Source organism: Halichoeres trimaculatus, unplaced genomic scaffold, assembly GCF_033239565.1.
Source record: "Halichoeres trimaculatus isolate MK-OKI-2021-1 unplaced genomic scaffold, fHalTri1.1 fHalTri1_scaffold_20, whole genome shotgun sequence".
Taxonomy (NCBI): Eukaryota; Metazoa; Chordata; class Actinopteri; order Labriformes; family Labridae; genus Halichoeres; species Halichoeres trimaculatus.
The window spans coordinates 22,013,744-22,028,174 of record NW_027437198.1 but is presented as its reverse complement, the minus strand read 5'-3'; the positions used below and the strand labels follow the sequence as shown (position 1 = coordinate 22,028,174).

General features: G+C 41.9%; 1 protein-coding gene across 3 annotated transcripts in view; it reads right to left on the bottom strand.

Moving 5' to 3' along the window:
• pecam1a (platelet and endothelial cell adhesion molecule 1a) overlaps positions 1 to 14,431 on the bottom strand; it is a 189,603-nt gene that overhangs the window by 7,240 nt on the left and 167,932 nt on the right. For 2 of the 3 annotated variants that reach the window (XM_074697545.1, XM_074697544.1), the window contains exons 3-7: positions 2,782 to 3,048; positions 2,661 to 2,684; positions 806 to 1,099; positions 396 to 692; positions 15 to 278 (exon numbers count right to left, since the gene is read on the bottom strand). In XM_074697545.1, coding sequence (XP_074553646.1) covers positions 15 to 278; positions 396 to 692; positions 806 to 1,099; positions 2,661 to 2,684; positions 2,782 to 2,839 — 937 coding nt within the window. In that variant the 5' untranslated portion in view covers positions 2,840 to 3,048. The remainder of the gene's footprint in view (positions 1 to 14; positions 279 to 395; positions 693 to 805; positions 1,100 to 2,660; positions 2,685 to 2,781; positions 3,049 to 14,431) is intronic. The other variant, XM_074697543.1, reaches the window with a different exon arrangement.

The window sequence follows — 14,431 nt, the reverse complement described above, 5'->3', positions numbered from 1 at the left end:
TGTGCTCTTCTTGCCTTTGACTGTGATGGACTGATACGTCTCCTTTTGCACACTGCCCCACTCAGCCTTACAGGTGAGCTCCCCTGAGTCTTCCACCTGGGCTGTGAAGCGATGGCTCAGGCTGGAGAGCGGAGCTTTCTTCAGGATCCTCTTGTCCTTTGTTAGAAAAACCTCGATGTTTCTGAGATCGTTCTTCACACTGCAGACCACCTCCAGTATGTCCCCCTCGTACAGTGGCGGGTTCGGGAGCACGTTCATGGTCGGGGAAATGTAGAGACCTGTAAGATATATATATATATATATATATATATATATATATATATATATATATATATGTAACAATCACACACGCTACTTAAGCACAAAACTCTGTTTGTTACTCTTTTTTTAATCACCTCTGACGATCACTTGAACCTCGTTGCTGCGGTTGGAGCGCCTAGACCCAGAAACCAGGTTGATCTCATAGTCGCAGTACAGGATACTGTCCCCGACCGCTCTCAGCATCAACGTCGTCTCTGAGGAGTTCCAAGAGGGCGCCGGTTGCTTGATTATACGAGACTGTCCGTCCCTGAGTCTTTGGTAAAAGCGGAAGTAGAGGCGCCCTTTTTCCTCTGGAGCGCTGCACGTGGCTGTGAACTCCTCACTCTCATAGGGTGTGGTCTTATTCAGGTACAGGATGGGGGTCTGCAAACCTGGACCCAGGTTGAAGAAAAAGTGATAACAGACAACAAAACAAACATAAACTGACATGAGATCCCAGCTTTATCTTTTACGTTAAGTTTTAGCAGTGACTTTACGTTTCTACCTGTGACGTTGAGTTTTTGGCCGTAGCTAGTTCTGCTCTTGTCCTTCACCGTGACCCGACATTCATAACTTCCAGAGTCAGCCACCCGGGCCGGGTTCAGCTCATACAGGACTGAGTCCTCTGTGGTGGTGGATGTGTGAACGGGGATGTCGTTCTGTGTGAGCAGGAACGTGTGTGTGAGGTTTGGGAGGTTGTCGTGGCTCACGCTGACCTGGCAGCGTAACGTCACCAGGGTCCCACTTTGGACGGTGCTGCCAGGTAGGAGTGTAAGTCCAACAGAGTTGATGGTGTAAGCTGTGGGTTAAAACGTGAGAAAAAAAAGGATGGTGTGAAAGCTTCATGTCTTATTGTTAAAACCGGCTGAGTCAGTCACATAATGCAGCAGTACGGGTCTATTATTCCTCCACAATGAAGGTAAAGGAAGGCGCTCCCAGGCCTCCAGTCTCTGTAAGCAGGAGCTGCTGAAGGAAGGAAAAGCTCCAACAAACAGTGTCTGACCCTGTCTGCTCCCCTGGGAGTGCGGTGTTGATTTATCTCAGCAACTGCTTTCCCCCAGCATCAACAACACGGTGTTAGCTAACACAACAACGACCAAACAATCAGATGGTCTCATCTCTGAAGTGCTGCTGTCAGCTGGTGCTCTGAGCTCAGGGAGGGGGGCAGAGAGGCAGGGAAAGTTCACCCTTTACTTATCAACAGAGAGGTTTTCTTTGATAGCCTGTTAGCCTATAAATTAGCTTCCTGACAAGGCGGTTAGCTTGGTAAAAAGAGCGGGAAACTTGGGTTCATAATGTTGAAATGTTTCTGGGAATGTTTGACATTTGAGGAAATGTGTGAAATTTCCTTCACCGCTGTGAGTTACATGTGAAAATAAATCATTTTATCACGTTTAAATGCTAAATTTGAAGCTGCAGCTAGCAGAGGCTTAGCTTGACACCAAAATGGAAAACATTAGCAGACAGTTAGCTTGATTCTGACACAGTCTGCTCACTTTTAATCTTGTACAGACATAAGCTCTTATTTATTTATTTATTTTTACTGGAAAAACAAGTGGTTTAAAACTGCTGTTTTGTCGGTTACAGGGTATTATATCAGTTGAATCCTCATACAGACATAAAGAAAGGAGCCTTAAAGATGATTTCGCTAACTCTTGGTTTACACAAGCCTGCTAGTTAACCTTTCTTTTGATGTCTTAAGCTAAACTAAATTAAGATAGGCTAACTTGGTGTCTTGTTAAACTTCAGATTGAAGCAGCCTAAAGGTGGTTTGCTAACTCTGGATCAACACGACCTTCTGTTTATTTTTCACCAGCTAGGCTCAGATAAGCTAAGCTAGGCTAGTTTGAAGCCTTTTTTAAACCTCTGACCTCACTTAGAAGCAGCTTTAAACATGAGCTCCACATTTCCTCTTTTTTTCGCATCTTTGGTCCAAGCTAAGCTAACTAAGCTAATCCAAAGAACAGCTAGATTTTGAGGGAACATATAAACATGAGGGCTTTTCTCTGTGTTATGCCTTTCCTAAATAATTTGACCTCATTAGCCTTCTAACTAAGAGCTAAAGATTACAAGTGCCCAAGAAGAAAACAAGATGAACATTTTAATTTGTGTCAGTGTTTGAAAGTTCACGCCAGCCTCACCTTTTCAGCTAAAAATATCTGTGATAGATCTGAAGGCTCTGAATGATCAATGAGGCCAGCACTGTGTGATACAATACCCTTCTGCTGTGAAATTTAACTCTGTGGGATAAAAATATCTGTCTTCTGAAAAACAAGGACTGGATAACCTGAAACTGTCTCATCTGTGGAGGAACTACAAGCCACCAGACCAATTATTAAACAAGATGTAGAGATACTTACATGGCTGTCCTCCGGCACACAGCCCTGTGTTTGGAGGAAAGAACAGGAAAGTGAGAGTTAGGACATTGGTTTCACAAAACAAACATCCCCTCATCCTGAAGCAGTGACAGCAGGTCCTTACAGAGGCTCAGGAAGACAGCGAGAAGCACAGGCAGCAGTTTGGGGGGTCTGGGGTCCATCCTGAGTGATGGTGGTTCACTGCTCTGAGGCTGGAGTGCACAGAGCTGCAGAGACAGAAAACCAGAGGAGGGACAAAGGAAGGGAGAGGTGGACTGAGGCTGGAGTGGTGTGGTTCCTTGTCTTATCACACTCGCTCCTTATGCTGCTTGATGGACCAGGAAATGGCTGGTACTTCCTCAGGAATCACGCATTCAGTGTTTTTATAAGGCTGTGAGAGGAAGAAATGAGCCATGAATACCAGAGAGAGACGGACTTAATGAAACCTCCCAAAACTTTGTTTTCAATAATTTAAAGCTCAAAATGAACGGCAGCATTTTCAGCCTTTCTTTTACTTCCTATTAGATATTAAAGTTTGTAAATGGACCAAAACAAGTCACATTATGCACCAAACTAAAGCTACTGTCTGCTCACCCTGAGCCAACTTTAACCTTTAAAACGCTGCACATTTCTCTACTGAACTTCAGGGATCCCCAGCTGAGTCGTGGTATCTTATTAAAATAATTCATCAAAAGCACCAAAACAAAGTTTGTACTCTCACCCGGCACCCAGACTTAGTTTTTAAGTTTACTCCAGTGAGGCCTCTGGATTATCATGATACAAACTTTGATCTCGGGGACCAACTTTACCCCGAGAGTACCAGGAAATGATTTATGTGTTTTGGTGCTTTGAGGAGATATAAACAGGAAGCATGAAATTAAATCATCATGTCATCATCATCATCATCATCGCAGCAGATGATGAGCTAATTAAGCCTGAGGAGGCAGGTGAAGATCAATCTTATGTTATTGTTTTTTTCTCACACGTGTTTCTTTTACAAATTTAAAGCCCTAAGCTGATTTCAGCTCCAAAATTCATTAAATCGTTTTTCAGCATCATGCAGAAAACACAGGATTAATGCCACAGCCAAATTTATGTCTGAAAAAAACAGCAGGGCTCTAATTGTGATCCACATGACACATTTGAAGATGTATGCTGTGTTTCACCCTGCAGTTCCTCTCCTTGGCCACTAGGAGCTGCTAAAGATTAAGAAGAGAAACCTGAAACTGGAGATCTGTTTGGGCTGAAGCTTGATCAGGCTCTGTTTCAGCTTTGTTTATGAGGGGTTTCAGGATCTGCAGAAGTGTTATGATCCTGCAAAGAGCTGAAGATGTGATTGGTTTGTGTAGTGTCATGTGATGTAATACAAAAAAGTGTCGTTGTCAGAGTGTTGTGTACAGTCCAAGTGCTGCTAAAGGAAGTGATCTGTCCCCATCCTGTTTATAAGACATTGATGTTTCTGGCGTATTAGCTCAGAGTTGATCCTGCAGCATGTTAATCCTCCTGTCTCACCTTCTAGATTATTTCTGCTAACAGCTCATTTTGCATTAAACTTCTTGACCCTTGCAGCCTGTGATAACCGAGCTGAGATGAGAGCAGCTCACCTCTCTTTCGCTGAATCAGCCTCAGTTAGAGATTCTTCAGAGGATGCATGCGCAGACTGCTTACTACCTGGTTACTCCTCCAGGTTGATCTCTTGCTAGAAATGCATGCATGCCTTCTGTATTCCCATGACTATGAGCTTGTCACTGCAGGGAGTGTGGTGTGTGACAGCAGCCATGTCGAACCATCCACACCATCAGTTCTCTGTGTGTCCCAGGTAGCTGTGTGACTGATGTCTGTGCCCGGAGCGCTGCACTCCTTCCAGCCCCCCTAACGGGTTTTTCTGAAGTTGGCACCAACTTCTACCACTTCATTTCCTCAGGTTTAACCTCCAGAATGAGATACTTACACATCTTTTATAGCCAGTTATTATCGTAAAAGACCTAAAGCTGTTTCCACTGCAAATACTCCCATTGATGACCAGGAACTCTTAAAGGAACTTAAAACGCTTTAGCTGCAGAAACTAGTCTCCAAGGAGAGTTCCAGGGACTTTATTTACACCCCAAAGATTCCTGCTCTTGGAACTTGAGGTGAGCCTTGTCTGGTTGGTCGAGTGCAGGTATTGAATTTGTAAATATGAGCCCTGCTTGCTTAATCATCATTGGTTTTTGGAGTTTGAAGAGGCTCCTTAGCTGGTATTCCTGGTTACTTTTTGGGAAAGAAACTGCCTTTGGGAGCTAGAGATGGGTACCTTTCGAATTTGAAACGATACAGTACCGATTCCCGGTACCTGACAATCAGTATCATTACTCAACTGTATCAATTGTACAATGTAATAAAAAATTTCAATTTCTTTAATAATAAAATGTAAATTCCTTTCAATTTAACATATTTATTCTTCAATATATAACCTTCCAATGCTGTGTTCATGTTCACAAGGGAAAGTCACCTACTCTTCCACTCCCTCACAGTCACAAGGATGCATTCAGGTACCTAAAAATGGTACCTTTTGGTTTTATGTGAATCGGTACTTGGTACTTTTGACAGAATTCGGTTAGTACCTATCAGTGGCGATTGCGCTAGACTAAGAAGACTGCCAGGGAAGCTCAGCTTCCCTCAAAATGTCCCCCCAAAAAATGGTGATATGTTCTGCTGTGTGTACATTTCATTGACAAAATATGCGCTAGAATTCCTTCATCTTATGTTCAGAATCAGCTCCTATCACAGGTAACTGGCTCCACCTCCTTCTCATTCATCCCCGCAGCGTCTCAGCGCTTTAACACAGTCGGGCGCTGAGCGTCTTCTGACTTCAGCGGGGAAGCGTAGAGTGGGTTGTTCCACTGTGGAAACTGGACGGTCATTGGATAAACGCTGAGCTTTGTCCCGCCCATCGGATGCTCAGCGTCTCTGGGGGTCTATGAGACAGTGGGCTGGCCTGGACGCTGGGCTTCTGCATGATGATTGGATGATCTGTCTGAGGCTGAATCCCTTTTTGATTGACAGTGAAATGAGCCAGTCAGCGATCTTGAAGTATAACCCTCCACCGGAGCATCTTCTGTAGAGAGGAGCTTCTCCTGTTTAAAGCGGCTCAAGTCTTACTCCCACAACACAATGGGCCAAGGCTGTTTAAGCAGTCGAGCTCTGCTGGCCACTGAGAGAACACTGCTAAAATCCCTGGAAAAAACACCTGGTTGGTACGACAGGGTCACGGATCATTTTCTTGAAAGGAATGGAGGGTAGAATTTACGTTCAGATAAATAAACAAATTTATGATGTAGGCCGGAAAAAAATGAGCTTCCCCTCCTTGACTGACCAGCAGCCGCCAATGGTACCTATAAAAGTACCTAATTTGGTACCCATCCCTATTAGATGCCATATACGGTAGTTCAGGCATCTGGTGAGGATGCCTCCCGGACACCTCTCTGGGAAGGTGTTTTGAGACACCTGGGTAGACCCAAGACATGATAGAGAGATTATATCTCTTGGCTGGTCTGGGAACACCTCGGTGTCCTTCCAGAGGAGCTGGTGGAAGTAGCCGGGTTAGGGGCCACAGGTTTTTTCGCCGATGGCATTGCTGCCCCCACAACCTGGGCCCAGACAAGCGGTGAAGGATGGATGAATGGGACTTCCTTTAGGAAGGCGGACGAAGAAGTCATGATGGTATCTTCCAGAAAGGAAGGCAGCACTGATACAGCGAAGAGTCTGGGTCATGTTTGTGAGCACTGATGAGACAAAATTAGAAAAATCAGACGAGGGACCTCCAAAGATTTTACTGGCAAAAAGAGTTATGTTTACAAGCTTGTGCTTATTGTTGTCTGTGTGGGGAAAAGGAGCACGATGGTGTGAAGAGGAGAGAACGAGGAAATGAGCGAAAACCTAATTTAGACTGCTGCTTTATTTGGGCCTATGGGAAATGTTCCTGGGTAATAAAACAGAGCACTGAAAGACACAGAGATGGGAAATGGGATTCTGCTCTAAAGGCCTAATTATAAACAATCAGCGCAGTGCTTTGTGTCAAACTGAGCCTCTGTGGTCATGGTTTAAAAGACACACAACTAAAGATGCAGCAAACCAACAGAGAGGAAGAGCTCCTGAGCCACTTCCAACATGATTCAGTTTCTGTCGCAACATTTCAACCTCAGACCTTCAGCTCAGCAGTCATCCAAATAAATCAGAAACTCAGCTGTGTGTCCATGATTCCTGCAGAAACTTTTGTTCGTTTGTTGTGGATGTAAATTGGTGTTGAGGAAGGAACTTGTGTTTGTAGATCTGTCTGCCTGGCCTCCACACACACACAGCCAAATGTTGACTCTACAAAGCCACTCTCCATCGTCTCCTCTCTGGCTCTGAGTGTTGTGACAGAGCGCGGCCAGCTGTGTCTCCAGAGGGCTCCTGCGCCGTGGAGCAGCCAGGTTGCATGACCCAGGTGCGGTCGCTGTTGATGAGGGATGACACGGGGATGTTTGTGCCTCTGGCAGAACAGCCTGCAGTGGGCAGGGAGCGTGTTGCTACAGGGCAAAGCTTTGAGGCTATACCTGTCCGGGACAAACCTCATCTCCACCTTTACCTCTCTGCCCCGCTCTGCATATTTATCACTCTTAATTTCTGCTTCCTCATTGTCTTTCTGTATCTTCATGCTGTATTTTCTTTCTAATCCCCATTTTTTTTTAACAGATCTCATATTTAACTCCTCCTCACTCTCTGTTCCTCTCCACATCACGCCTCCTGAATCAGTAACAGCCCGAGGTTTGGCTGTGACTTGCCCTCAGCACCGACCCTCTAAGGATTATGGGGCAAAGTCAGACAAAGCTCCAGGTCCTGTTGAGAAGCAGAAGAGGGGACAGAGAGAGAAGTCATGCTGGCTGCTCCAAACAGCAGAACATTAGCTGTGAGTTTCCAAGGATGTGTGCATCAGCGCTCTTCCTCTACCCACTTGTCGCTCGCTGATGCAGCACATGTATCACGGCGTGCATTGTGAGGACAGCTCCATCTGAAGGACCACAGGGGGTTATTGCTCTGAGGGGCCTGCTGCGTGCTCGCAGCACACAAAAAACCTGCATCCAAGCCCTCCTGTGTTCACATGCTGGTTTGAACATGAGCCCAATTCATTTTCTCGCCCTTCTTTTTTGTCATGAGATCCACCCTGCTGAAGTGTCCTTGAGCATCTCTCCACAGGGGGGGCGGATCAGCTGCAGGTCCTGAGCCACCCTGTACATCTTTTATGCAGGCATCACAGAGCAGGAAACCTAATTGCCTTGTGAACTCTGTCAGCTCTTATGAAACTGATTTTCTTTGGCTCATTAGGCAGGAATAAGAGGGGCCGAGATCAGATCTGAGAGGGTTGCAAATTTTTCATCATTACTATCAGATTCTGCATCTAAATTCAGCATCTGTGCAGCAGAGATTTGATCTCACTCATCAGGTTTCTGTTTGTGGTCTGAGAAACTCCGTCCTTGAGAAAGGAAATAAGGAAAAACAAGATACAGTTTGCCAGAATAGACTGGATGATGATGATGATGTTGAAGAAAAAGATGATAATAATAATGAGAATGATAATGATGATAATGATGACGGTAGTAATGGTGATGTTGATAATGATAATGATGATGATGATGATAATGATGATGATGATGGTGATTGTGATAATGATGGCAGTAAGGATGAAGATGATATTGATGATGACAATGATGAAGATAATGACAATGATGATGACAATGATAATTAAAATGATTATGATCACAATGATGATGATGATGATGATTGTGGTAATAATGATATTAAGGATGATGATGAAAAAGATGATAATATTGATGATGATCATAATGATAATGACAATGATAATGATGATGATGATGATGATGACAATGATAATAATAATAATGATGATGATGATAATATTGATGATGATGATGATGACAATGATAATAATAATAATAATGATGATGATGATAATATTGATGATGATGATGATGATGATGATGACAATGATAATAATTAAAAAGATGATAATGATGATGACAATGATAATAATTATGATGATGATGATGATGATGATGATGATGATGATGATGATGATGATGATGATGATGATGAAGATGATAATAATGGTGTTGTGGTGATGATGATGATAATGGTGATGATAATGATTATGATGATGAAGATGATGATGATGATGATGATGATCATGGTGACGCTGATGATGAAAACGATGATGATGATGATCGTGATAATAACCCTTATCCATTAATTCATTTATTTATTTGTTGTAATAAAAAACATTATTATGTATGTTCATGGGAATTATTGTTAATTGAGTCGTGGGGAGTCGTTTTAGTACTCTTATGCTTTATCCTACTTCTTCTCAGAAATGTTGTGTTGATATCGGTATTGTTCTTTGACTGATGTCATTGGGTTCGTTTGTTTGTTTTTTTTTACTTTACCTTCTAGTGTTACTCACCCATGTTCAGAAAAGCATTTAAAGCAACCTAACTTAATTTTAAGTCATCAGTGGGCTTACCCACCTTAAATAATGGTGACATCTTTTGATAAAAATTGAAGCAAATGCAAAAGAAAAAATAAACAAATATGTAACGCAGTTCCTCAAGTGTCCATTTGGGGCCAGCTCCATAAATGAGGTAAACCCCATCAGAGTGCACAGTAAAAAGCCAGATTTCACCTTTGCAGCCTGGTACAGAAAATGTTTGACCTCCATAACTTTTTTTTCAGTTAAGGCTTCAACATTTGGATTGGCTGAGAGTTTTCTATAATGTTATATATTTTGGAGTATGGTTAATTTGACTGACTGAAGGCTGTGTCATAAAGATCTTCAAGGGGGTGAGGCAATGACCCCAACTTCAATTATAGTGACTGCTATGTTTGGGCTTCAGACAGGGTGCAGATCTAGACTTCTGGGGGCCAAACTGAGGCTCTGGCATTTGCAGGGGGGATCTTAAGTAAAAAAGGTTTCAAACAGCCTTAAAATCTTATATATTCACAAATACTGTCATAAAATATTTGTATAAACATCATTTTTGTGTGTTTTAAAATGTGTGACTTCTTGAGACAAATGATTTTTTTCTTGTTTACAAGAAAAACTAACAAAACTGAAAAATTACAGCGAATGAGCTCAAAACTGAAGAAACAAGATCAAAACATTTATAGGGTGGTCTTAAGTGTGTCTGTGTGATGAAATACATGTATCAGAAAAAAATAAATGTGTTAAATAAAATTTTACATTTAAAGAACTACTGAAGAAAGAGGATAGGACCAAGTCATGTTGTAAAGATTTGTCTCAAGCGCTGTCCTTAACCTACGCTCCACAAACAGCCAATCACTGATGGGAATTTCAGACACTAGGGTGGTCAAAGTACGTTTACTTGAAGATGTTGGTTTTATTTTTTCATCCTGTGTTCCCCTGAGAAGTCGTGGGCATATGATCCGTATTTGGATAATCAGGCCTAATCCTCAGGCCTCTGGGTTAACAGCTGGTAGTCATAAATGTTTAGATTATACAAACTCTGCCCCACTGCTCCGTACGCATCATGCTGTCTAATGAGGGACACACTCTGGGATTTATGAAGACAGGAAAGCACTTTTCTCTGCAGACTATCAGAATAAAACTTATTTGACTTCAACATTTGTACAGCAGCAGACGGGGAAAGTGTCGACGAGGAGCCTCAGGTGAGAGCGGTGTGGGCGCCGGTGACGAAAAAAGCTCCAAATAGCTTCCTGAGAACAGACGCTCTCCAGAGAGGAGGAGCTTTCTTTAGGTTCTCGTACATCATGAGACGGATGCTGCTTCATGTTGAAGGTAAAGTGCTGACGCGGGGAAGTCAGGAGCAGTCTGTGAAAGAGAGGCTCAGGATCAGTCACACAGGAGGCTGTCGGTGCTCTGAAGCAGGAACATACCCAGACTGGGGTGGTCTGGTCTACGCAGGGTGGGATGAAGTAGGTATTCACATAAAGCATGCATGAAGCAAAAACCCTTTGGTACAGTTTAGGGCTGCAATGATGAATTGATAAAATCTTTAAAAATGGATTAGTAAAAGCATTGACAACAATTTTCCATAATCGATGCACTGTGCTGCGCCATTACTGTATTAGTTTGTCTTTAGTTTATTTGTTTTCTTCCTTTTTGTCTGATTATTTGGTGGTTGGCGAACAGCTGAATGTGCATTACTGCCACCTACTGGACTGGAGTATAGACTACCTGGCCTGCAGGGCTGTATGCATGTAAACAGATCAGCGTGGTGATGGAGAAGCCGAGGGAAAAAACACGCTAATGATGGCAGCCATTTGTCCAAAAAACTCCAAAGTTTGGGAGCATTTCACGCTGAGTAAAAGCACTCAAAAGCACAATCAGGAGCGAAACTGACCTGATTGGTCCACCAGAGCAGATACCCCCAAACCCCCTCCACACCCATTTCCCTTCCTGCTGAAGTCGAAGAGCCATCACTGCTTTGTTTTTGGCTGTAAACAGCCACATAGTTCCATGCACAAGCTTCCCATCTCAGAAGACAAGACTAAGTGGCTAGAGTTCATTTATCAAGGAAATGTGCCAGCTACACTCAGTAAAACTGTGCATGTGTGTGCTAGTCACTTTACGGCCGACTGCTTTTCCAACTTTGGACAGTACAACAGAGGGCTAGTGAATAGACTGGTCCTGAATCCAGGCGCATTACCAACCCACACCAATAAAACCTCGGACCCTGGAAATGTGAGTATTTTAAATGCTGTGTGCTGTGGAGCAGATGTAAGAGCTTTTCCTCAATGTCCCCCCTGTCTCTGTGTTAGTTTCAGGATGCTAACTTTAGCTGCTGTTAGCCTGTTGTTTAAGCCCGTAATGTTACAGTATACGAGCTTCACTGTTTTCTAAACATTGTGCACTCGGAGCTCAGTAGTCATGGTTACATGGCGCAGCTCTCAGTGACGTGGAAGAGCAGGGCGGTATCAGCGGTGGCTCATTTACATATGAAGGCCACGCCCACTGAATCAGAGCGTTCTGAACAGAGGGGCTATGAGAGCCTGGAAACAATGCTGCTGTGCTTGATTTATTGGCTTTTAGGACCAAAACATGTTACTACCATTTCATGAAGACATCAATGATCCATATTAAACTGCAGAAAAGGAGCAGAATATGGGAAACTATGTTCACATTTGTTGTTTCTTTTTATAAATCATTAAGCAAACAACAGTTCTTAACTAAAACAACAATGCATGTTTGGTTTTGGAAATTTTACTGTTACACATTCTCATCCTTTTTTTTCCACTGATTGATTGTAAATATAATCGTCAGAGTATTCAATTACTAAAATAATGGTTAGTTGCAGCCCTAGTACAGTGTGAATGTTCCACTGAGGCATCATATCAGACCCAGTCCCGACTGTGTGTTTAGAAATGTGTGTGTGTGTATATTTGTGTATTTGTGTTAGAGAGGTTAGAGAGAAACCTGAGTGTGACGGTGGTCTTTACAAAGCGTTGCTGTCTTGGTGCCTCAGCTGACAGCAGGAAAACTGAACTGTTTCAGGCTGTAAATTGGGAGAAAATCCTCAAACTTTCAGGAACATAAACCTGCTCTTCAAACACAGATAGGAGGAGTGCTGCTGGAGGTGTGAGGCTTGACATTTTTGCTCATTTCCTCAGTAAATGTCAATAAGAGCTCATTTTAACAAGGAAAATACCAGCACACTGGAGAGAAACAGTTGGAGGGAAGTGCCTGCAAAGTAAGAGAGGAGCTGGGAGGAAGTCATTTATTATGGTGTGCAGTGTGGAGCATTGCATAATTGTGCTGGAGCTGGCCTTTAAAGCAGAACAATGTGTCTCAAATGGGAGGAACACTAATTAGCTGGAGAAAATGAAGTTAGAATGGATGATCCCCAGCTCGGAGCTGCCCTCTGCTGCTTCCTGGCAAACTAAACTCTGACAAATCACTTTATGATTGGAGGGTGTTTGTTTTTATTCTAGTGGAGGATCAGCTGAAGACTTTAACTGTGTTTCCTTCTGCAGAACAAGTCATTCAAACTGCAGAAATGAAGGAGAGAAACACAGCTCTTAGTTCTCATTCACTGCAAACAAGCCTATACATGCGCCCACAGGTGACCCCAGGGTGCCAATTAACTGCTTTTACTTACTTTAAATTCCTGCAGCACCAAAATTATCCATAAATAAATGTACAAATGTTTTCTCAGCATAAAAAAACAGAAGTTAAAGCAGTGCAATAGAGTTGAAACATGTAAACATGATGTTGTTTATAGCGTTTGAATTTCTGACACAAGGTTTTAAAGCTACAGAGCATGAATATTAACCGCTTACTGCCTGAATTAATTTACAATTATAAAAATAGATTGTTTTTTTGTGTTTTTGCATTCTTACAAATGTTTAATTGAGTGGGGATTGTAAATTCTAGTATAGTACACATAATCGTTATAACTAAGTTATGTATTATATACATATAGACATGAGAAATTCATCCCCTGACCAACATATTGTGACATAGTGGATCTGATACCATCTTTGGTTTGTGTGGAATATGAATCAACAGGTCATAATGAGATACAAAGGTCATTTTAGCTGCATGAGGACCTGACAGGATATGTCTTAGATTTGCAACAACAGGAATCAAGGGGTTAAAGCTCCTGTGAAGAGAATTAGGTTGGCTTTGAAACAATCTGATATCAATAATAGTGTTCATTTATGGGCTAAACAGTCAAACAAGAGCATTAAAAAGACCAGCGTCTGGTCCTGTGTTGTATTGTCATGCAATGTGTAACCATCTGTGGAGGGTAGGGGTGAGTATTGGCAAGAACCTAACAATACAATACACATCACGATACTTGGGTCACGATACAATAATATCATGATATCACAATATTGTGATTAGGGATGGGTACCTTTCACATTTGAAGTGATACGGTACAGATGCCCGGTACCTCGCAATTGGTACTCAACTGTACTGATTTTTGGTACTTTTTTGTTTTTATGTGGTAAAAAGTATCAATTTGTTTAATAATAAAGTATATATGTTTTTCAGTTTAACATATTTGTTCCTCAGTATTTAAACCTGCAATGCTGTGTTCATGTCCAGCATGGAAAATCACCTACTCTTCCACTCCCTCACAGCCACAAGGATGCATTTAGGTACCTAAACATGGTACCTTTTGGTTTTACGTAAATCCTTACCTGGTACTTTTGACAGAATTTGGTCGGTACCTATGAAAGTACCTAATTTGGTACCCATCCCTAATTGTGATACATTGGGATATTCTACACAGTTAATGATTTGATTAAAAAACTTTTCTATTTCATTGTATTTGAAATAATAAAAGTCTGCCCTGTTTCAAACATACACTTAACTTAAAAACATTAAGACCATCAAGTTTTCACTTAACTACTGCAACATTAAACTAATGTTGCAAAAAAATTGGGTGAAAGACGTGGTCAGTTAGAAATATCACTCCGTGTAAAAAATGTTGCTCATAAAAAATATTATATTGCACCAAACATGACTACAAATATTATTTCATCAGTCTCCTGCACTGTAAAAATTAAAATTAAAACTATTTTAAACTGACTGATCCAAGAACATAGTGAAAATATTGAAAACCCATATCATCAGGTTTAGGAATAATGATATATTTTGAAATTTGAGATTAAATTTATGATTATTATGGGCAACATACAGCTGAGTAGCTCTTTGGGAACATCCATAAAAGTGGAGATGTGGAAGACGTTTT